The sequence below is a fragment of the Terrapene carolina genome, unplaced genomic scaffold (assembly GCF_002925995.2).
Source record: "Terrapene carolina triunguis isolate 2854851 unplaced genomic scaffold, T_m_triunguis-2.0 Scaffold67, whole genome shotgun sequence".
NCBI lineage: Eukaryota > Metazoa > Chordata > Testudines > Emydidae > Terrapene > Terrapene triunguis.
The window spans coordinates 27459710-27482153 of NW_020664418.1; the positions used below are offsets into that span (position 1 = coordinate 27459710).

General features: G+C 41.7%; 1 protein-coding gene across 1 annotated transcript in view; it reads left to right on the top strand.

Moving 5' to 3' along the window:
• Positions 1-2531: 2531 nt before the first annotated feature.
• PRTG (protogenin) overlaps positions 2532-22444 on the top strand; it is a 117137-nt gene continuing 97224 nt past the window's right edge. The window contains exons 1-2 of the mRNA XM_024204943.2: positions 2532-2586; positions 4982-5284. Coding sequence (XP_024060711.1) covers positions 2532-2586; positions 4982-5284 — 358 coding nt within the window. The remainder of the gene's footprint in view (positions 2587-4981; positions 5285-22444) is intronic.

The window sequence follows — 22444 nt, forward strand, 5'->3', positions numbered from 1 at the left end:
CAAGGTGTAGAATGCTCATCAGGGCTCCCAACCTCCTTGTGGCCACTGGCTGAGCATTATAAGGAACATCCTTGCACATTCATGAGTCTGAGTAGGCTCTTTGGGGCCTCTTGCATCTACCCCCATGCCCAGAAGGTTCATTATCCCTACCCCCAGCTCTGAGATTTAGGAGGGTCCTCCAACAGCCTTATTAGGCTCCTGAGCCCCTGAATGATCAGAATAGTCTTAGCCGCTGAGGTACTAAAATAGGCTTCTCAGGCCCCACTCTGATAATCCAAAATAGACTTGGATGGGGCAAACAAGCCCTGAAAGGCTTGTGGGGATGGGATGGTCCTCAATGAGCTACCTAAGGCACAGAAGCAATGTTGGGCCACCAGTAAACCTAAAGTTTGTGTGGGGGGGGAGGTCAAGGTGACCCCTAATGAGCCTCCTAAAGCATGTGTTTGTGTTGGTTCCTCAATGACCCTAAGGTTTGTAGGGCTTTATTGGTTGCCTCTGATGCACCTCCTAAAGTTCTGGGGGTCCCCAATGAAACTTCGAAGGTTGTAGGAGGGTATGGAGGTGGCCACAAAGGAGTCTAATGTTCACGGAGTCTGTGTGTGACGGCAGGAGGGTGCAGCAGCAAAAAGCATCCTCAGGCTAGGGCATGAAGTGGGGGCAAGTGCACCTTCTATGGTGTGCTAGACATTTCTCCCTCCTGCTGGCTTTAGGAAAGGGGGACTGGGTGAGACCTGGGGACATTGTCCTCTTAGTGGATCTCCTGAAGGTCCCAGCCTCCTGCAAGCCTTAGGGGGCTCAACAGGTTTGTCACACCCTCCCGTCCCCACAAACCTTCTGGTGGAAAAAAAATCTCCTTTTCCCATGGACAGGCCTTGTTGGCAATTGGTTCCATTTTCACATCTATCTATGAAAGAAAAAGGGTTTGGAGACTTACTGTTTTGTTTGTTTTTAATGAAGGGTTGATCTCCATCAGCTATTTCATGCCCTGTATTAAGTTTGCCAGGCCCAATTATCCTCAGAGACATTCCAAATTCAGAAATTAATAACATGGAAAATTGCACTTTTATTAGCTCACCACCACTTTGCTAGGAGAGTCCGGTAAACTAGATGTTATCTCTTTCTTTTCTGTTCCCCACTCCCACCCCTCCTTAAGCTGTGGCAATAATAAAAACATCTTTGATTCTGATGAGTACCTAACTTTTTAGTGTGTCGTAATTCAGGAACCCCATATCTGATTGTCTTCAAGTTTTGCAGAAAAAATTGTACTTTAGATGTAGGCCTAACCTACTAGTTTTGAGGATATGATATGACATTTTTATGGATTTTAAAAGGGAGGGAATAACAGTGGTCTTATAATAGTTATTATGTAGTGCTTTTCATCTGATCTCAAAGTGTTTTACAAAGGTGGGAAGCATCATTATCCCCATTTTACAAGTAACACACTCAGTTGAAACCTAAACTATGGAATGGCTACTGCCACCCAGAAAGCTAGATTCAATGTAAAGATAACATGGTTCAAACTAGTTTAAAAACTGCTGTTCATAGTGTTTCCTTTCCTTGCTTGATAATGATGAGAACCTCAAAGCTCTGAAGGTTAATCGCATTATTAAGGAAAAATGTCATGAGGTAAAACTTGTTTCCTCATTTGTTTTTAAACAAGCCCCTCAAATAACTGTTTAGGACCAACATGCTCTCTCTCCACTGGGGCAAACGGTGTTCAAATGAAGAAGGGAGAATTCAGATCAGGGTGGGTGAGTGAGGGTCCCCCCCCTCTGGTTTTTGAAACGGACACATGGTAATAAAAGAAAAATCCATCATCACTAGAAGGGGAGAGAGACTTTAAAGGCTGCCTTCAAAACGAACCCGGAGATGAGGGAGAGCCATGGGGTCAGCTCTGGCTCGGACGCCCTGGAGATTTACAGCTTGAAACCCCCCCTGTGAGCGTGGGACGGGCAGGAAAGAAAAGGCCTGAGCTCGCGCCCCGCCTTCCCCACAAAAGCAGCCCGCAGGGGCCCTGGCATCACCCACCGCACCAGGGCTAAGGTGCCCCTGGCAGGAGAGGAGTCGGCGCAGGTTTCCTCGGCTGGCCGCTGACTGCAGCAGCACGCGAGCCACTAGCTCTGACCGCAGCCGCCAGGGCAGCTTGCAAGCCTGGTTCCAGGTGCATTGTCCAGCGCCAGAGAGCCCCCGGGTCCCTCCCCCGCACGCCTTCCCCCAGGGTCCCTCTTTCCCCTCCTCCCCACGGCCCTGCCCCTCGCCCCTCGCCCAGGCCAATGGAGACTAGATGCAGAAAGTAGAGCCGGGACAGCCGCGCACTCAGGGAGGCTCTGTCCATCCCCTTTCTCCTCCCCTTGTCCATTGATCAGGGGCTCTCTCGCCTCTTGCACTGTGTCCGTGCGCCGGGGCTCGGCCACAGGGAAAGAGTCCCCGGGAGTGGGAATCCGCGGCCGAGGGACGGCTCCGGCTCAGAGCGAGGAGAGGCGAAGACGTTGGGGGCGCGCGGGGGGAGCATGCCAGGGAGAGCCCACTAAATGGCGCCTGTTCCCCATCGGATGCTGCTCTGGGCGCTGATCCTCCCCATCCCAGGTGAGTCCAGGCGGGGGCGGGCTGCTTCGGCCACAAACTTTGCAGCGCGAGCCCGGCCTCCGGCTCGTGCATCTCCGCGGCGGGCGGGGAGCCAGCGCCGCCCTGGGGGACCTACCCGCCGGGCGCAGAGCCTGGGCAGCCCCCGGGCGCTGGTGCGGAGAGCCGGGACGGGACCCCGCTCCTCTTTCCCCAGCCGGCAGCTGCTCTTAATGGCCGCGCCGCTGCTGTCCAGCCTCCCCCCTCCCGTCCATTGTCCCCCGTGGCCGCCGGCAGGGAGCCGCCTGCACACCAGGGGTTCCTCGCTGGCCACGAGCCCGAGGGAGAGGAGGGGGCGGCTGCTGCCCGGACCTTCCGCAGCCCGGGCGTCCCGCGTGGGCAGCGCTCCCAGGGAGCGGGGGGTGGCTGCTCTCCCCGCTCCCCATCTCCATTGTCCCCTCTCCGGCCCCGTGCAGGGCGAGGGGGAGCGGGGGCTGCTACTGTCCAGTGCTCCCTGGGCAAGGGGGGTATCCCGCGTGGGGGAGGAGGATTTCTCCGGCCCGGCTCTCTGTGCAGCCAGGAGAGCGGGGGCTGGGGCTGTAGCCGCACGTGGTTTTATTTATATGGTTCCATCGGTGGCTGTGCCGGAGTCCGGCTCTGCCCCGCTTCCAGCCGGCGGCCGGGAAAGTTACTGTGCCGGCGGGGGAGAGCCGGGGCAGCTGCCGTTTGCTCCCGTGCAGCCAGTTACCTGCAGCGTGAAGAGGGGCCCAGGCCCGAGAGGGGCAGGGGGTGGGGGATGACTTTCAGCAGCCAAACGGAGCGGTGGAGATGTCTTTGGGGAAGGCTGGGAGTGAATTCGGGAAGATACGGTGCCGGGGAAGCCGCCAATTGAATCCTTGCACTGGCTGGCCAGGGGCATTTTCATTCACCGCATCTGGGTTAGAGACCGTCCTGCACCTTCTTTTTTAATTGCCAGTGTCTGGCTTTCACTTTCCCAGCTCAGATCTTTGTTAGCATGAGAAAGGGATCAAAGGCGGACCCGTGATTGGAGTCACAACAGGAGAGGAGGGTGCAGGCGTAATCTGCATAGCCCGGGAGCTGCTATGAAAAGGAGCAGGCAGGAGCTCTCAGATGTGTGCGGACCCTGGGCAGATTGCATGATTGGAGGGTTCCTGGACGTTTATTGATCAGGACCCGAGAAATCAATTGCCAAGGAGTTTCTGTCCTAATCAAGAGCTGCCCATTCAGTGACCCTCCTCCCCAGTCTCTTAGCAGAGAGAACAGATTTTTTTTTATAAAGCCCCCACGCCTTTATCAGTGGAGGAGAAGCGGGATGGTGTACCGGGACTCTTCGCTACTTATCAACTTTATCTCGATTTAAGCGTGTGTTGGGGCGGGGTAAGGCTTGGAAAACCTGGTTTCCTCTGCGAAGCGGTTCTTCTAAAGAAATGTGTATTGGTTAATTAAACCACCCCCATTAGACAGTAAGCGATCAATTAGTCACGGGTTTCTGGAACAGTTGGCCATACACACAAGTTGAAATAAAGGTTTGCTAATTCCTGCCTTTCCTCCCCCGCTGGGTACCAGCGGCAAGAATTACCAACTCTGGAAAGTTGCATTGTTTGTATTCTAAATACCTCTGCTGAACTGCAGAAATGAAGCAAACTGGTCAGGTTCTCTGGCAGCAGAGTTGAAATTTTGTTGCCTCCTAACCACAAGACTCCAAAAAACCACCCCCATAATTTGTCACAAAAGATAAAAGTTTCTCCCACTGAAATAGGTGCAGAGGGTCCAAACACTTCTGGGGACATGGGCAGGAACCCTCTAGCTTCCAAAGACAGGGTTCTGCTAATTATTTCTTGTAAAATTAGACTTTTATGACTTACCCTGTTCAAGATCTTTTTGACAAGCTTGTAAAATTAGCAAACAGCTTGTGCTCCCTGATTCCCCTGAAGATGATGCTAATACTTTACCAACAAAAGCTCCACATCTGTATCAGGATTATTTTATTACTGTTTGCAAAAACATCAGATGATGTCCTTAGTGCCTAGATTGGTGGGAATCAGGGAAAGGAGAGATTGATGGGAAAGATAAGTTTGTTTGAATATTCAGATTCCAATTTTTTATGCTGAATCTTGGTTATGATAACATAAATATTTAAAACTCTATTCCTGCTTTCTCATTAACATAATTGCATACATTTGAAAACAAGGAAGCAAATATTTGTGTAGTTAATTTGGGGCCTGATCCTTTTGCTTCCTCTGAAGTAAAATCTCTGTGTTCTGGGGGAGTAGAACCTGGTACTCCTAGGCCACAGATATAATTATCACACCAGTACAATTGTGATATGTTTTGCAAGACTGCTTTATGATGCTTGCACACCTGTACTTACAGACAAAAACGGTTTTCTTTCTCTCAGGAGTATGGTGCTTTAGTGAGCTGTTTTTTGTAAAAGAGCCACAGGATATAACCGTCACAAGGAAGGACCCAGTGGTTTTAGATTGCGAGGCACATGGCGAAGTTCCCATTACGATCACATGGCTGAAAAATGGAGCAAAAGTTTCTGAAAATGATCGGATCTACACATTATCCAATGGCTCTTTATATATCAGTGAGGTGGAAGGAAAAAGAGGAGAACCATCTGATGAAGGATTTTACCAGTGTTTAGCACTGAACAAATATGGGGCCATTCTCAGTCAAAAAGGTCACCTTACACTAGCAAGTAAGTTCTAGCACTTGAATCTCTTGTTTATCACGGATACATGTAGTTACCAATTTATTAATCTGTTTCCATATTTGTGGCTTCACTACCCTTAAGACAACAAAACCCTATATTGTTCTATGTACAAGAGAGATTAAACAGATATTACCAAAAATAAAACAAATGGATTTAATTTCTGTTAACATCTTTGTTTTTTATAACATGTGTGAGATTATGGCCAGATCCTTCCCTGTAACTCCACTGAAGTCAGGAGTTAATTTGACCTTCTATTTGTGGCATTCCCTTTGGTACTCTTGTTTTGGCTTGATCTCTCTTGAGGAGGGTTGACATTCTGTAAAATACACTGGTGATATAAAGTTACCATGTTCTGTTTCAAACTGTTTTTAAGAATTGTTTTACAAACACTACAGTTGTAAGGTTAGAAGTGTTGCCTACAAGTAAGGGAAATGATAAAAAAAATTAAGACAGGCTTTCAGTTGTTGACCAGTTATCACGAACCAGAGGAGAACCATAATGTGTGTAAGGTGGTTTTCTAGGGTCTGAGGAGCCCCGAGGGTTGAACTATTGAGGTGAGGCCACACTCAGACACACTCTTATAGCCAGGGAGAACTGGACTGGGTTCCTTCTGGAATTGGTTGATGCTACTCTTTAACTGTCCCAGAGGTCACTGTTGAGTACCGCTAGGAACTACTACTAGGGTCTGAGGGCCAGATTATTGAATGTAGTTAGACTAGGCATTATATCTGCCTCTTTCGATTCCTAAATATCCTTAAAAATCTGCCCCTGAGTGTTCTGTCTTTGCTGTATTCCTAGCCCCTGCTGGTTTGGGGAACAAGAAACATAGACTAGGAACTGAACTCTGGTCTTCTGCATGACAATAAAGAGGTCTGCCACTAAGTTATCTGGTTGCTTCCACATTTTTTACACACACACACCCACCCACCCCATACAAGTTGTATGTACTTTCAAACAGCATAGAAGAAAGTACATATAAACTTGTATGATTATAGTAAAACCTCTGGTTTTCTCTGTGAAGATAGTCTTAATTTCTCCAGCAGGGTCTTCCTTTGCTCATTTCCACCATGACTTCTGTGTTACTGAAACGTCTGTGGCAGCTTCAGATAAATTCAGAACCACACAGTGCTACCTAATTTGAAACTAATTAATACAATCAGTGCAGTACTCCTAGATTAATGTTATTAATTTTAATACTTTTTTTCAGAATATTAAGTATTCAGTTTATTTATACACCCACAAATTCACTATGCTCTAGGATTTGATATAATTGTTTTTTAGAAGAGTCAGGAAAAGTGAAGGTTTGTGCTAGTTTAATCAGGCCTTTAGGTATTGAAGTGATGATTTTTTGGGTGTGGGGGGTATTTTGAGACTAGGGAAGGAATCCTCTTGAGAGGATTGAACTCCTAGTTCTCTACCCTTGAAAGCAACATCTGTTGTTCCCCACTTCAAACTTCCATTTAAATAAAAAAACGGATGGATAAGACATTAGCTGGATATTTCTGATAAAATGGTCAGAAGTGAAATAGTGACAGAGTTGAAACTTAAATTTGGTTTTAGCATTTTTATGCATCATTGAGATGAACTGAGACAGTTTGCTTCTCTTAGAGTTATTGTTTCAGGCTGTATTGGCAGATTCAGGAAGACCGTGTTGCATTGGTTCACATCTGGAAGTTTGTTTTGTTTTCTTAACAACCAGAGGGAGTAAGACCTAACTTTAAAAAAGCTTAGATTAATCAGGCAGTGGTGGATCCTATATCTAGAACTGTAGACTCACGGAAAATCCAGGGCATTGTTTAATACAGGGCACTTCAAGAAGAGTAGTGTGGCATCATGCACCCTGAAAGATATTAGTATAAGACTTCTGGAGTTTCTTGTTGGAGTCTGTATTAAGAGAGTATTGAACTTTTGTAAGAAATAGTGGTACTAAATCCAGGTGAAACATTACTTCTTCAGAAAGGTAATTTTGTTTGTGATAAATCTTTATTCAAGACTTTAACAAGTGAAAAGTTGTGACTAACTGATTTGAGTTGTGGAATGGCATTCTTGTTTTATTGGTTGTGCTTTCCTATTTTCTTTGTACTAAAAAAAATTAAGATTCTTCCCTTGAAAAAAAGTGTTTTGTCTAGTTTGTTTAAAGCTTTCCTATTCATTGACAAAACTGGAAGAGATACTGGATTTCTAGATGAACATTTTTTTAAAAGGCAACTGGGTACAGTGATTGTAATAGGTGTTAGTTGCATATAGATGATTATTTTAAATAATAGTTAAACATGATGTAATCTTGTGTTGAAATGTGTTCCTTATAGTCATAGTGCAGTCTTAACACTTGAAATGTCAGTCTGTTATTAGCCCATGAAATAAGGTGATAACTGATATAGTTATATTTTGAAACCCATATAATATGGATGCAAAACTGGTTTAAACCCCCCTTTTCATAAGGATTCTATCTACTAACATGATCTGAATGAACTGCCAGCATTTTGAACTTATGAAAATAAAGTTTTGTGGGGTGTGTGTAGTTTTTCAAATTGTATTTCAGAGCAGTTGTCAGTTGATGTAAAAGCAAATGAATTTATCTTGTGACCAGGGTAAAAAAGGAACTATACATATTAAACAGGTGGAGAATAGGCATTAAATGGGCATTCTTTCTTTAGAGGAAAAAAAAGAAAATGCTGTCTTAGCTACTGGTAGCAGCAGGGTGCAAGGATGTTCTTTTACTTTGCATGGTCATAGCTTTCACCAGCAAGCTTATCTTTTGCTTCAGAAGTGTAATGCTTCGTGTTGCATTTGGAAACCTAAAACTTTAATGTGTCCAAGAGTTTAAGATCTGAACACACAAGGAGATCAGGTCTTGGTTTCTAAAGTTAGGAACTGGAAGCTGAAGGTTGCACTCTAGGCAAGAATTCCATTATTCATGTGCAAATTAAGAATTCACAGGGTTAAAAGGTTAGAAACTGGCCAGGATGAGGTTTACCCTTGTGATAAAGAGCAGATGACCCTCATTCATTGGCCAAAGCTTTCATGTAGCTCCTCTGCAAAGTTAGTGATTGCCATGAATTGTTCTTGAGGAATGCAGAAATTCAAATGTGAGCAGGCCTTTCCTTAAGTGTCACTGTGGAGCCTTATCTCATGAGCACATCAGAGCAGGTCTGCAGGGACAAGGTTCCTCCCTAGAGGCCCCAAGGCTTTGCTTTCCTGTTGTTCATCCATGCACAAAAGAATTTGACTAATTTAGTTTTTTCCATAAGATCCCCCTACTCTCTCTCTCTCTCGCTCTCTCTTTTTTTTAAGGATACTCTTGAGTTAAGGTATCAGTTAAGTAAAAATAAATATTATTTTTGGTTGATGTTTGTAGCTACTTCCAGTTTAGGGTAATTGAAGTGTGGGGGAAGGGGAGGAGGAGGTTCCTTCTGCAGCACAATTCTTTGTGTGGATAAAAATGCTAATACCTGAAGATTTAAATAGTTTATTCAAAGTTCAGCCCATCGATGCTATTCCTAGCAGGATTCCCACTTGCCAAAATACCAAAGCAGTATTATATGGATAACTTCTCAAAACTTTTTTTGGTACAGCGAGAACCAGTCAAAAGTAACACAAACCTAGACTGTGTATACTTGCAACGTTAAAATGGGAATAAAATTTCACAGTACAGAGTTGTATGATCTGTCTGAAAATACATCTGTGGCAACAAAGTTAGGGGTGAGATAACGTAGCATTAGGAAAAAGTGAAGGAGGAGGATTGTGTTCTGAAGTCAGTAAAGCTGGCTGTTAAGTAGTGATTGGACAGGATGCTAATTGTTTATTTCCTTTCCACAAAAGGTGGAAATTGAAGTCTTAAGATGGATGGAGGGGGCACATACAGCTGCCTGGAACATTCCGAGATAACCCCTTTTTCTCAGCTTGTAGTCTTCGCTGAATTGATCTTAAATACCCGATTTTAAATCAAAGGGAAACAAACACAATTTTCCCACAGTTAATATGTTTGTTTCTATGTTACATGAGAATGAAAGGTTACACAAGCAGTAGTTTTAATATTGACTGAATATTAAACATGTCTTAACATTACGATTTAATTCTTGTGAGCACAACAGTGATCTCATGTTGACTTGGAGCTCATGGGATGCAGATTCTTTTGAACTTATCAGGCTAAACTTTGCGTCAGTGACATAAGTTTAAAATTTTGATTGCCCACTACAAACAGTGAGGTGGCTGTAACCTCTTATTTACTTCTAGTCACATTACAGTGGGATTAGGTAATACTGTTTGCCAGTGTTTTTAATGCAACCTTTAGCTTTCAGTTTTTAAATATTTTGACTACTTAAAAGAGCAGTGAGCTGAATTGGTGAATGTGTATCCACACTGAAAACATTTCCCCTGTTGTATAAATTTTGTTTTTATGTGGATTTAGAAAATACTTTTATAAAGGCATTTACGGCAATGTAATTTCATTTTGTGTATCACTTTACATTCAAACTTCCTTCAAAATGTTTGCAGAGTTTATTAATATCCTACAAATACTAGTAACAAATCACAAGGAGAAACACATAATGAGGTAGAAGTATAGAAGAAAAGAGATGGTTTTCAACTGAGGTTGTTATAACTGCAGATGGCAGGAGCTCTAGGACAGAACACTCCTGTAATAAGAGTAGTATGAAGGTACTAGTCCTGAAACATATTTAGGATTACAGATGGTTTGGCTGAATGTTGTTTTCTTTTTAATTCCACTGTTGCAGACATATTGGTTAGTAGGTTTTCTCAGCATGCATTGCTAGGAGAATACACCTCACTAGAAACAAAAGTGGGTGGTCAGCCCTTGAGATGGTCTGATTTTGATATTTGTGGAGGGAGGAGGAAGTAGAGTTGTCCCAGTGTTTTGCCTCTGCTAGTGAATTTGGTCATGTGACAATGGTAAATAATTACAAAGGAGTTTGTTCCAAATAAAAGTTCCTTGATCAGTGTTAGATGAATGAGAACAGTATTATTCCTAAAGCTATACTGTCTCTGACCCTCCCACCCGGCTTCACTGTAGAGCTTCATTTTGGAACCTTTCCCAGCCACCTTTCGGAAGCTTTTTTCCCCCGCTGCAACCATTTTAAAGAAATGGTACACCCATTCTTTCAAGTTAAGACATCAGACCAGCACTAATTAGCCTTGTGCACTAGGAAACTTCCTACCCTTTTTTCAGCAACGATTTAGCTGCACTGGTCTTACCAACCACATATGTTCTAGTGTGAACTGAATGCTGGCATTTTTATCAGTGTCCTTGCCAAAAACAGGCAAGGCAATGCCTACTGTAGATGCACTCTTACCGTGTCTTTTTCTTCTGCATCCCCATTGGAGAAGCATGGGTGGTATAGCTGTGTGCATAACTGTCTTCCAAGCAGTTGACCTGGGTTCATTTCCTGGCCAATGTAGTAGTATACCCCCATTGGAAAAATATGGTTTTGGTGAGTTTTCACAACAGTTGAATTTTAATTTTGTGTTAAAATGCCTCAGTTTGGCATTTCTGACTGTCCTTGCTCTCCTTTTCTGCTAGTAAATTCAAGGCTATGTTGTTATGTATTATACATTTAAGGTGATAAAAGTAGTAAATAGTTTTACAGGCTCCTTTTTTAAAGGAGCACTCACTTTTATTGGCAGCTTGCCTAGAAGCTAATAAAATCTTCATGTACCTGAGAAATGTAGCCCAGTACCACTCTTTCCTTGTGCAGTTGCTCAGAGCTATGACTAGAGGGATTCTGTCACTTGCATAAGTTCCATGTGTTACCATTGCTCTAAACTGGAAGACTTTTTATTGCAAAGCAATGCACTGAAGCAAGGGATGGTGCTCTACTTACAATTCCCCCCCTTTGCTTCTTGTAGGAATTGTTGAAAGGGCATTCAGCATGGCTCCCTTTTGTCAGCCAGCTCTGATTATTCTAAAGAAAAGGGTCTCTGAGCAGTTGTTTGCCTAGATACTTGTTGTCACGTCTTCACAATTTAACAGCTGGGCCTATTGATGGAGTGCAGAACAATTTAAAACAATGACAAAAGAGAATCTTCAGGAAAGACTTTAAATTATTAAGTATTTTAATACAGAAACATGGTGATTTCTCTTGTTGGGAATTTCCTTTTTAAAAAGTATACATGGAATGCCTTCATCTACTACATCTTATCTCTAGAATTTTGGAGATTAATCTTTTGTTTCAGTTTTGTATTGTTTTTGTTATTCCTTCAATAGGCCCAGCTGTTAAATTGGGATTGATTACTTCCAGTCTTTATAACTGGTAATTGCCACCTAAGTGAAAAAGTAATCAACAATGTCAACTCTTAGCATTTTGTTGAGCAAGTGTGGGTTGTATGGTCAGCATTACTTACCAGAGTCAGCCTTTAGGAAGCTCTTAAGGAGCAGCATATCTCAATCATTAAATCTGATCGTCCCTACAACACAGTTAGGGGAGGGGAAAAACGGTATTGTGTCTGACTGCTTAAAAACCAGCTGATATTTGGAGTCTCTGGGTAGACCTAATAACCTGAACTCAAACTGGAACAACTTTTTGTTTTGCATTACTCATTGCACTCATAATATTCTCACATAATTATACATAACACATGTTTTTTACAAAAGATAAACAGCTGATACATGAAGGAGATGGAGTTGAAACTGCAGCACAACAGGGGGACAATACTTGATTAAAATGATTAGCTTCATCATTCCAATCCTTGCTAATTTATTGTCATTCTTAAAACTAATCAGAGGATCTCGAGGGGCAGGGAGGTGCTTTGTGTCATGTTAGAGAGAAGAAAGCAAACATTTCTAGTGAAGGCTCAGCACTCATATGAAGTATTTCCGTTACTACTTAAATAGCTTTTATATGTATTGTCTCTTAGCTCTCAACAGTCTTTAAAGACCAAATTCTTAATATCTTATCTAGTGAGGGCAAATTTAAAATAAAAAGTTTTTTTTCTTCTTCTTTTCTTCTTCTGGAAGGTTTACCCATTACCCTCTGTGGTTTTTTACGACATGAACATTTGCAAAGGGAAGATAAATGAAGTGACATCTGGATAATACCATCATTGTGCAGGGTCCTATTTTAAAATGCTTATTCCTCAACTGCCTGACTTTGTTGGGCCTGCTGGGAAGGTATTTTTGACACATTGGTGCAATTGTAACATGGAAGAATCAGATGTGAAAAAAATTTTTTTTGGAATGCACATAAGATCTGCCTTGTACTTATTAAGATTATTTAGACGATTCTCGCTATAGCAACCTAAAAATGTTAGAATCTGAAATCTTAGTGTTAATGGGAAATAATTCCAAGGTGACTTTTAGCCTTTTTAGGTCAATAGTGAAAAACATTCTTGTCCTGCACAACATGTAAAAACTCCTGCCTAGTAGTCCTCCTCCTATCTCCGGTAAGATTCTCCAATCTTATTTGGTAGAACATAAATAATATGAAACAACATACCTTTTAGAATTAATTCATTCATTTTGGGAACAATTAACAATTGCAGAGTCACACTGATTTTGATCTTTTTTGGTGGGTTGAGTGGGAGAAATGTGGCACTGGAAGTTTAGAACGTTCCATAAAAAGTGGAAAAGGCAAAACCACTCTTTGAGAGTCCATCTATGCAGGTCAGATTGGACCTAAACTGGAGGTTCGGGACCTAAACTGGTAGGAACATACAGCATGTTTTGCTAGACCAGTGGCCTCCAATCTTTTTACGCACAAGATCACTTTTTGAATTTAAGTGCAACGCAAGAACTACCCTGCTCCTTCCCCGAGGTCCCGATGCTCACTCCATCCTCCCTCCCTCTGTCACTCGCTATCCCCCACCCTCACTCACTCTCAAGAGGCTGGGGCAGGGAGTTGGGGTACAGGAGGGGGTGCGGGCTCTGGGTTGGGGCCAAGGGGTTTGGACTGTGGAAGGGGGCTCTGGACTGAGCGTAGGGCAGGAAGTTGAGCTGCTGGAGGGGGCTTGAGGCTGGGGCAGGGGCTTGAAGTGCAGGAAGGGATTCAGGGTGCAGGAGAGGGTATGGGGAGCTGGCTCTGGGAGAGAGCTCAGGGCTGAGATTTGGGTGCGGGCTCTCGCCGGTCGGTGGCACAGCGGGGCTGAGGCAGGCTCCCTGCCTGCCCCAGCCCCACACCGCTCCCGGAAGTGGCCAGCATGCCCCTGTGGTTCCTGGGTGGGAGCATGTGGCTCTGGACGCTGCTCCTGCCTGCAAGCACCACCTCCGCAGCTCCGATTGGCCGTAGTTCCCCATTCCTGGCCAATGGAAGCTGCAGGGGCGGTGCTTGCAGGCAGGATCAGCGCATGGAGACCCCTGCACCCCCACCCCTGGGGCCGCGGGAGCGTGCTGGCTGCTTCCGGGAGCGGCATGGGGCTGGGGCAGGGAGTCTGCCTTAACCCTGCTGTGCTGCTGGACTTTTAGCAGCTGGAGATTGTGATCGACTGGCAGAGGCTCCAGGATCGACCAGTCGATCACGATCTACGGGTTGGTGACCACTGTGCTAAGCATCTAAGGTCTGTTTTTTCAAATGTGCTGCTTCCTCCATGCTACCGACTTCAAATTTGGCTGTATGCTCCAGGGTGCATGTGGAATAAAATGTAAATCTGTGATCTATTTATTACTTAAATAGATATTTGTGTGTTGAGTTTTCAAATATGCATTTTTCCCCCTGTTCAATCCACAGTAGCACATTTTATTTTGAACTGGCATGGTTCCGGACACTACAGATTCTTTGGAGTCTCTATATTCTAGTTATGTAGTAAGGAGGAAAGTTTCGAGTATTAAAAATACATCTTTCCCTATATTTCTAACACACATACAAATAGTAATCCACCTGTAACTTTGGTGGGTGCGTGGCAGCTGAGATGGAGAGGTTGAAGGATAATACAGGTCTGAGTCTATAAGATGGAGAATGCCTTTTTGTAGATAGTAGAACCATCCGGGAGTTAGCAGTTACATGCATCCTTTCACCTTATGCTAACATTAGCAGTGACACTAAAGGCCCTCTTGATTACTAGATGGCAGAAGGGTGCGTGGAGAGTTGGGGCATCGGAAGTTAGTATATTCTAAAATGAATGGAAAAGAAGAGACTAGATCTTGTAATGAATGCTGAACATTACATTTAATCTGTTCTAAAATATTGACAGTAATAATCTGAAACCCACAAACATGCAATTTGACAATCCTTTGAAGGCTTGCTGCATGTGAATGACTTTCTTTATGATAAATTTCAGTGAGAAAAGATATAATTTTCTTATGCTGCCGTTTCTGCTGCTCACTTCAGCCAATAAGAATTAGGAAACCTTTTCTATAGATATACTGACCAAAAATGTTCCTTAGAAAAACCTTTCCTTCAAAAAACAAAACTGTAGAACTTTGCATTTATGCTTTAATTGTTATGATAGTCAATTGCTAAGCACATTTCTTGTTCACAGTGGGATCAAGACCATGTTAGCTACAGCTATGTTTAAATATGATTGTCCCTAGTAGGGTTCTGGTATAATTTCTCTGAGCAATGTGGAGCAGGATTTTGTTGGTGGTGAAATCTGGTGAAAAGGATGCACTACACTGACAGGGAAGGTGTCTTTGCTGTGACTTGGCTGCTTACCACAATTGTTGGGGGAGGGGAGGGGGAAATCCCTGTCCATATTGGGCATTGAAACTAGGTTAGAACACTGAATTCAAGCCTGGTTGTAGCATGGTTCTGATCTCAGTGTGGATATGACCATAGAAAGACCATTATCATTTCTCTGACTCTTTTTTAGGTCAAGAACCTCTGCACCAAGACTCTAATTCAGGAAAGGCCTGAAGCACATGCTTAAGTCTGTTCCTGTTGAGGACACGTCTTAAAAATAAATAAAAGAATAAACTTTTAAATCCTGTGCTTAACTGCTGTCCCAAATAGGGATGCTTTTCTGAATCTTAGCTTAAATCTGACACTGCTGTTCAGATATTTTATCTATTTTTATATTTAAAAATCCTGAACAAAGTGTGCCCAGAATGGATAGAGGTGCTTAACTCTAATTACAATTTGTACTAATTGGCATAATGCTGCAAAAACAGAGAATGTTAACCAGTTCGATACAGTTTAAACCACATTTCTGAGTCCAATATACTCACTTAATTGCACTAAGTCAGTGGTCTCCATGCTGTGGGGTGCACCCCCCTAGGGGGGTATGGAGGACCTTGGTTGGGGGGAGCGGTGGCAGCCCCCATGGGGGTTGGGGAAGGAGCGCCGCCCAGCTCCGCTCTGCCCCGAGCCGTGGCCCCACTCCCGGCCCCAACTGCAGTTCCTGGAGGAAGGTGGGGGTGGGTGGGGCGTGGACAGATTCCATTACGGGTGAGGGTGGGCATGATGAAAAAAGTTTGGGGACCACTGCACTAAGTACTAGAATTGTGATTTTGATATTAATGACAGTAAGACTTTGTGTTGAGAAGATGGTTGTTAATCTGAGGAACTACAGTGTCATTTTCAAAGTGTGTGAGTGTTTTTTCCCCCCCCTCTATGAAAGACAGTTTTGAAAGAAATAATCAGTCTGATTGGCCAGAGGGAAGGAATATACCAAAGTTATTACAAGCATTGAACATGTCATCTGGTGTCCTTTTAATATATAGCTAGAGGGCAGTTAAACTAATTCATAGGAGACTGTGATATGTATCTTTATACACTCTGATGGGGGAATGTGAAAGCTGAAAGGGATTACATGGATAGAAGCAGCTTTATAACTCCTGATTGATTTTCAGCATCTTCAGATTAGATTCCTTTGCACATTGATTAATTATATTTGTTTTCATTTCAGGAAAAGTAATTCTGTGTGTCAAACTTTTCTCATGCAAGAATAACACATTTTTGTTAATTTCATTGGCAAATGGATAGAATTATCAGAGGAGATAAATTAGTTGATTTTCTATTAATTATTTTACTAAGAACCTGGCATCTAGTCTTTTCAGATCAACAAACAGGGTGCTTCTTAGTAGACACATCACTGAAGAGAGAGCTGCAGCTCATTTACAGCCTTGTGTGACTTCACTATTCAGATCTGCCAAAGATTTTGCTCCTCAGGCAAAGAGAGTTTAGATTTTGATTCCAGGTTCACCTTTGACCATGTGGGACTGAGTAGTACCTGAAGAACTGGGAAGAGAAAAACAACTTGCCTTTATTTCTTAAATCTCCTTAAGCCTCGAGGCAGTATTGAGCAAGTATGAGGTGTTAGTGGTCAGCCCTGTGTTCTCCAGCATTGCCTATATGGGGACTCTCCATCAGTCTATCAGAGAGGGGGTACTATCTGCTCTTCTGTAAAATTGTGGCTTCTGTCACTCATTTCCTATGTGCATTAAAATAACTAAAAGCAGGGAGTCATGTGGTCTAAATTTCCTTCTGATCTGTGTTCCCACCTCAGTTGTTTAACATCCTTCCATCTCTGTTCTCTTTTCTTTTCCCCATCAGTTTTGTTTTTTAAAGTCTCCTCTCCCTCTTCTTTTGCTCTGCTCCTTTATTTCCCTGCCATTTCCTAATTGTCCTGTCTGATGCACATCAATCCTGCTACAGGCAGTCAGGTTTTTTAAATACTCTACATAGTCTGTACTTTGTGTTTGATTTTTTTCAAACCTGCTTGTGTTTTGCCTCCCTTTCTCCCAATGTGTGTTTCAGCAATTTAAGAAACAGCATTTTCTAATGACTGGGAGGAGGTGCTCTTTTTCTGCAGGCTTATTTGCACAGCTGTGGTAGAGGGGAGGGTCAGGAGACACTCTGAGGTCAAATTTGCCCCCAAATTTAGACTTTGTAAAAACTAAGCATTTGCAAAACCTAAAACTAATAGAAAATTTCATGTCTTTTTAAATTAATGGATGCATTTTATTTAAGAAATATTCTCTTGCCTAGTACTAGTGTGTAAGAACCTTGCAGTAAAATTAAGCAGTAACTAATTGTAAACTACAGTGAGATTGTTTACATTTTCTAAACTGAGAGATGTGCAGAAAGTGAAAGAGTGAAAATTTACTTTAATTTTGTAAAAGCTAGTTTCAGCCTTAATAATCTACACTGATGTCATAACATAGGAAAGGACACTTGTTTTTTTTTGTTTTTTTTTTTAATATGTATGATTTTTCACCTGGCAATGCTACTTTCGAAGTTGATGAGCTAACAGTTAGAAACACTTTAACCCCTTGAATCTTTCCCAGCACTGGTCCCTTGCTTAGGTCCAATTCAAGGAAACACTTGAGCATATGCTTAAATACATTCCTATTTAGGAAAAAATGTAAACGTGTTTTAAAGTTCCATTGACTTCAGTGGAATTTAAACTCAAGCTTAAAGTTTAAGCACATGCTTGAGTGTTTCTCTGAATAGGGCTACTTTCCTGAATTGGGGCCTTAAGCTCTGTTCTAATGTTGGAACTTAGTAGGCTTCTGAAAAGACTGGATTCCATGTCTATGGAAGTGTTGCCATTGACTTCATTCTGTGTAATAGCCCCTAAATGAATAACTTTTTGTTACATTTATAAGGCCACTCTTCATATTCCATAGAAACAAGTTCTAGGATGAGGTTTGAATGTTCCCATCTATTGAATTAACCCTGGAAATGTTAGAGAAAACTGCCTATTTAGTTTTTAGACTGCTGTTACCTTCAGGGATTTTAAAGTTTTTGCTGAAGGTTTTGCTAGTAAGTGCCAGTACAACCCAGGGTCATTCAATGGCAGTTAGATCTGTGTTAAGGCTGAGATTCTGCTGTTTTGGTGAGATTTCTCAAAGATGAGTCAGAGGCCCAGATTTTTGTTTGTCATGTTAAGATGATCATTTTTACATCTGATCTTGACTACGATTAAAGAGAAGGCCACTTTGTTCTTTTTATGTATATCTTAAAGAATATCAGATATTACCAAGTGTTGTGTTTTGTGGGATTTCTCGCTTTTCTTTTTATATTTTAAAGTATTTATCATGTTATTTGAAAAGAGAGTAGTTTACACTTTTAATCAAATGTGAAGCTCCTTTTTAAACACGAAAAAAAGTTTTAAAGAACTTTTTGATTCACTTGTACTTTTGTAGGCTTCAGTATATTGATAAGTGTTCAGGTACTTTATCGGCTGATTTAGTTACTTAACTAGTGTAAATGTTAAATTACCATTTTACTCTCTGCATTGTGGCCTCTGGTAAATCCTTAATAACTGTAACATATGCCTCAGGCAGAGCTGTGCATTATGTATGCTCTTTGTAAATAGAATTCATTGAGTTTATGAAGCCATTGACAGACATTCATCATTTTGTTCATTAAACTTGTCTCTGACATCCGGCAAATTGATGTTAACTGGAAATATTCTTTGAGAGTTCTGGCACAACTCAGTCATTTTGCCTGAGGAGAGAGAAACGTTGTACAAAGCATGTCCCAAATTACAAGGGTGAGACTTCTTTGTTTTAATAAATAAATAAATGAACATGTGACAAGTTTTGGTTTTTTTAAATCATGTATGTAAGCAACTGAGTGGCTCAGCTGTCAAACAGATTTATCATTGATCTCCAATAGAAGCTGAAAATGGACACACTCATATTATTTCAACCTATCTGTGCTAGGAAAGCAACTCATCCATTTCACTTTACCGCACTGTTGTAAAAATTGGCATACCCCAAGTACACAGTTCTCCACATACAATGGGTAACTCAACTAGGAAGTAGGAGTTTTTACTGTGAGGAAGTTACATTAAATTGTCTAGTATCCCCTGAAGGCAAACGTAATGTTTTTCTTTTTTAAGAGAAAAGCATATCCAGGCTTTTTGTTGGGAAGGTGCTTTTTTATACAACCAGTTAGTAGAATGAATCTTATTTTGTTTGCAGTTGATTTTAGATGTTGCTTTTATATATCTGAATGTCTGAAGTTATTGGAAGGAGCAGACATTGGTACAATGCTCAGGCAGTTAGCTGTGAGAGTCTTGTTAATGGGAGTTCCATGCCTAATTCCCAGCACATGGCACTGAATATTTACCTCCAACTGTCTATGATAATCTCCTTTATGCTACCTGACATTGCTTATTGCTGGCTGACATAAAAACGATACTGTGCATGACTGAGTGATTTGCTGACAGGCTTCATAGTGTTTGTTGTAGGTGGCCATGCAAATTGCCTCTTAAAATTACTTTAAGCTTGAAATGACAGTATCTCATTCATTTTGGTCCTGGGCTCCCAGTGTGAAAAGACCCTGCTTATAACACCTGCTTGACTGTTTGATTCTTGTGAGTAGCTATCTTGAATGGGCCTACTAGCTAGTGTTCCTCTTATCTTACCTGAATCAGGCTGTATCTGAGACTCAGGTCAGAATTAAAATGATTAATAATTAAAAATATAACTGAGTAAAATACGTACTTACCAATTGATCAGAGATGATTGTGTATTTTATATTACCATTAAGAAAAGTGACTATCCAAAATGTCCATAGAAGCAATATGCTTTTTTTTTTTTTTTTTTTTTTATTTAAACTAATAGTAGAGCAGTTGGCCCTTTTAAAATATATTGTATCCCACTGCATAATAGTTCACTGGATTAAATGAATTTATTGATTTCTGCTTCTTTAGTGACACACATTTATGAGCAGTTTCTTTGGCACCATAGCCACATGTCAAAGGTCATAACTTTCCTTCACTGTGGAAGAATAAAAGCTTTCAGATGGCGAATCCCTGACATCCACACGGTGGCCTTTTGCTTTTTTGTTTTTGTGCACAGAATTACTAGGGCAGCCTGATTTTTAAAGAAACAACAACAAGCAAACAAAACTATTGAGCTGTTATAAATTAACAGTGGAGAACTTTTTTCCTCTGGTAACCAAAGGGAATCTAATTTAGTAACAGGTCCCATGATGAGACATATTTTGGTATACTAAATATTGATCATTTTTATGCAGAAACTAAGCTGCTTTAAGAATAACAGTCCATCTTTTCCATGATTTCATGAGGAATTTCACTGCCAATCTTAGTCACAAATGACTGTTTCAAACACAGGATAGAAATTATTTTCTGGATTAGACATGCTATTTTTTTCTTTTAGCGGCTTGTCAAAGATAGTATATTGCATTTTGTGCACCAGAGGTGACTTTGGAGGTAGATCCCACTGTAAGTATGAAAAATGAACTCTGCAGATTTAGAAAAGCTCTTGTGTCCCTATATTCCAAGGCTGTGCCTTGAGTTTAGCTTAATTTTATGGAATATTGACCGTTGCCTGATTGTCCTTCTTTATCCCTTAGTGAGTGTCTCTTGGTTTTTGGGTCTGGACAAGAGATGAAGCTATATGGAGGGTATCACGATGAAGCTACTTAAAAAGAAACTGCAGTGTAATATAAAGAATTCTAATCACTACAAGTGATTGCAAATAAGAAGAAAAATCATTATTTATAAAAAAAAAATCTTAAAATAATGGAACAGCTATCCATCTTGCGCTTTAAAATGTATAGAATAGGAAGTAGGAAATGCATATCTCCATTTGAATACCTGAGAAATCAGAACTTTCGAAAATTATTGTAAGGTAAATTCCATCATTTTTTAATTTAATAATTGTTTACAATTCATATTTCTAAATTTTAAAATACAACAAAACTAGCTCTACAACAACTCTGAAAATCTCTGATGCCGCAGACACTTCCTGTGTCTCAGCCTACATGCTGCTATCATAATCAAGCTTCATCAAAATGTCAGCTCCCTCTGAAGTAAAAACATTTGCACCATTAGCAGGGCCATAATCAGCAGCAGATTTTTATGCTAAACTTCCATTAACTGCATCAGGAGTTGTGCATGCATGATGATGCCCAGAGATTCTGAAACAAACTACAGATTTTTCTAAAAAATGATTGGAGATCTCTGTTCTTATGTAGTAAGCATTTAACCTGCTTGTGTATTTTAACTAATCACTGGTTTTAAAATAATCTTGATGGTTGCCTTCATTTTTTCTTTTTTCTTTATCATTATTCATTATTATTAAAGTGAAAGTAATTACTCCTATTATAGGTGGGGCTGGTAATCTATCACTAAGGTTGCCCATTTAGAAGCCCCTGTTTTCAGTTGCCTATAACTTTGCCAAACTACAACCATTTGGGCTGAAATTTTCCATGCCAGGAAATTTTCCATTCTCAGGCTGAATTTGGTTGTTGTTGTTGTTGTTCAATCTATTTATCTTACCACAGAGAAGGTTAAGGGGTGACTTGATTACATAGTAAGTATCTATATGGGGAACAAATATTTAATAATGGGCTCATCCATCTAGTAGAGAAAGGTATAGCATGATCCAGTGGCTGGAAGTTGAAGCTAGACACATTCAGACTGGAAATAAGATGTAAATTTTTAACAGTGAGCGTAATTAACCATTGGAATAAGTTACAAAGGTTTGTGGTGGATTCTATATCCCCGGCCATTTTTAAGTCAAGATTGGATGTATTTCTATAAGATGCACTCTAGGAATTGTTTTGGGGAAGTTCTATGGTCTGTGTTTTATAGGTCAGACTAGATGATAACAATGATTCCTTCTGGCCTTGGAATCTATGAATCTTTGAAAATTTCAGCCAAAACGGGTCAGCCATTTCCTAGAAGAAGGGTAGGGAAAAATAAGTTGTGTTGTCTATATTCAAAAATTCTGGTGACCTTTTCTTTGAAGCACTCTAGTGCCTCCATGGCTTGGAGAAGGAACTTTACATTTGACATGGGGGGAAACCCATCCTTTGTGTCAGGGATATGCCTTTTGCCACAAAAATCTGCCAGAATTTGGCCAAGTTATAAGCCTTTGAAAAGCAGGTCACGCAAGCACAGAATTTTGTGACTTTACTGGGGCTGAGCAGGACTTTCCTGCAATTGCAGCTCTGGGTTCCTGTATGCCAGGTCCGGGCACCTGAACTGAGAGCAGGGAGCCTCTCCTGGGCACTGAATCCCTGCTGGGGTCAGGCAGTAAGCAGGAGAAAGCTGCCTGATTCAAATAGACAGGACCAGAGACAGACCTGTGGGGTGGAAGGGAGTAGATTGGGACCTGGGGAGACAAAACTGGGACTGGAGGTGAGAGACTGGGAAAGAAATACTGGGACTGGGAACTGTGGGCAGAAATACTGGGACTGGGAACTGTGGGCAGAGAGTGGGACTGGCTCAGCAAGGGGACTGGGACTGAGGACCCATGGGGCAGGGGAAGGAGGT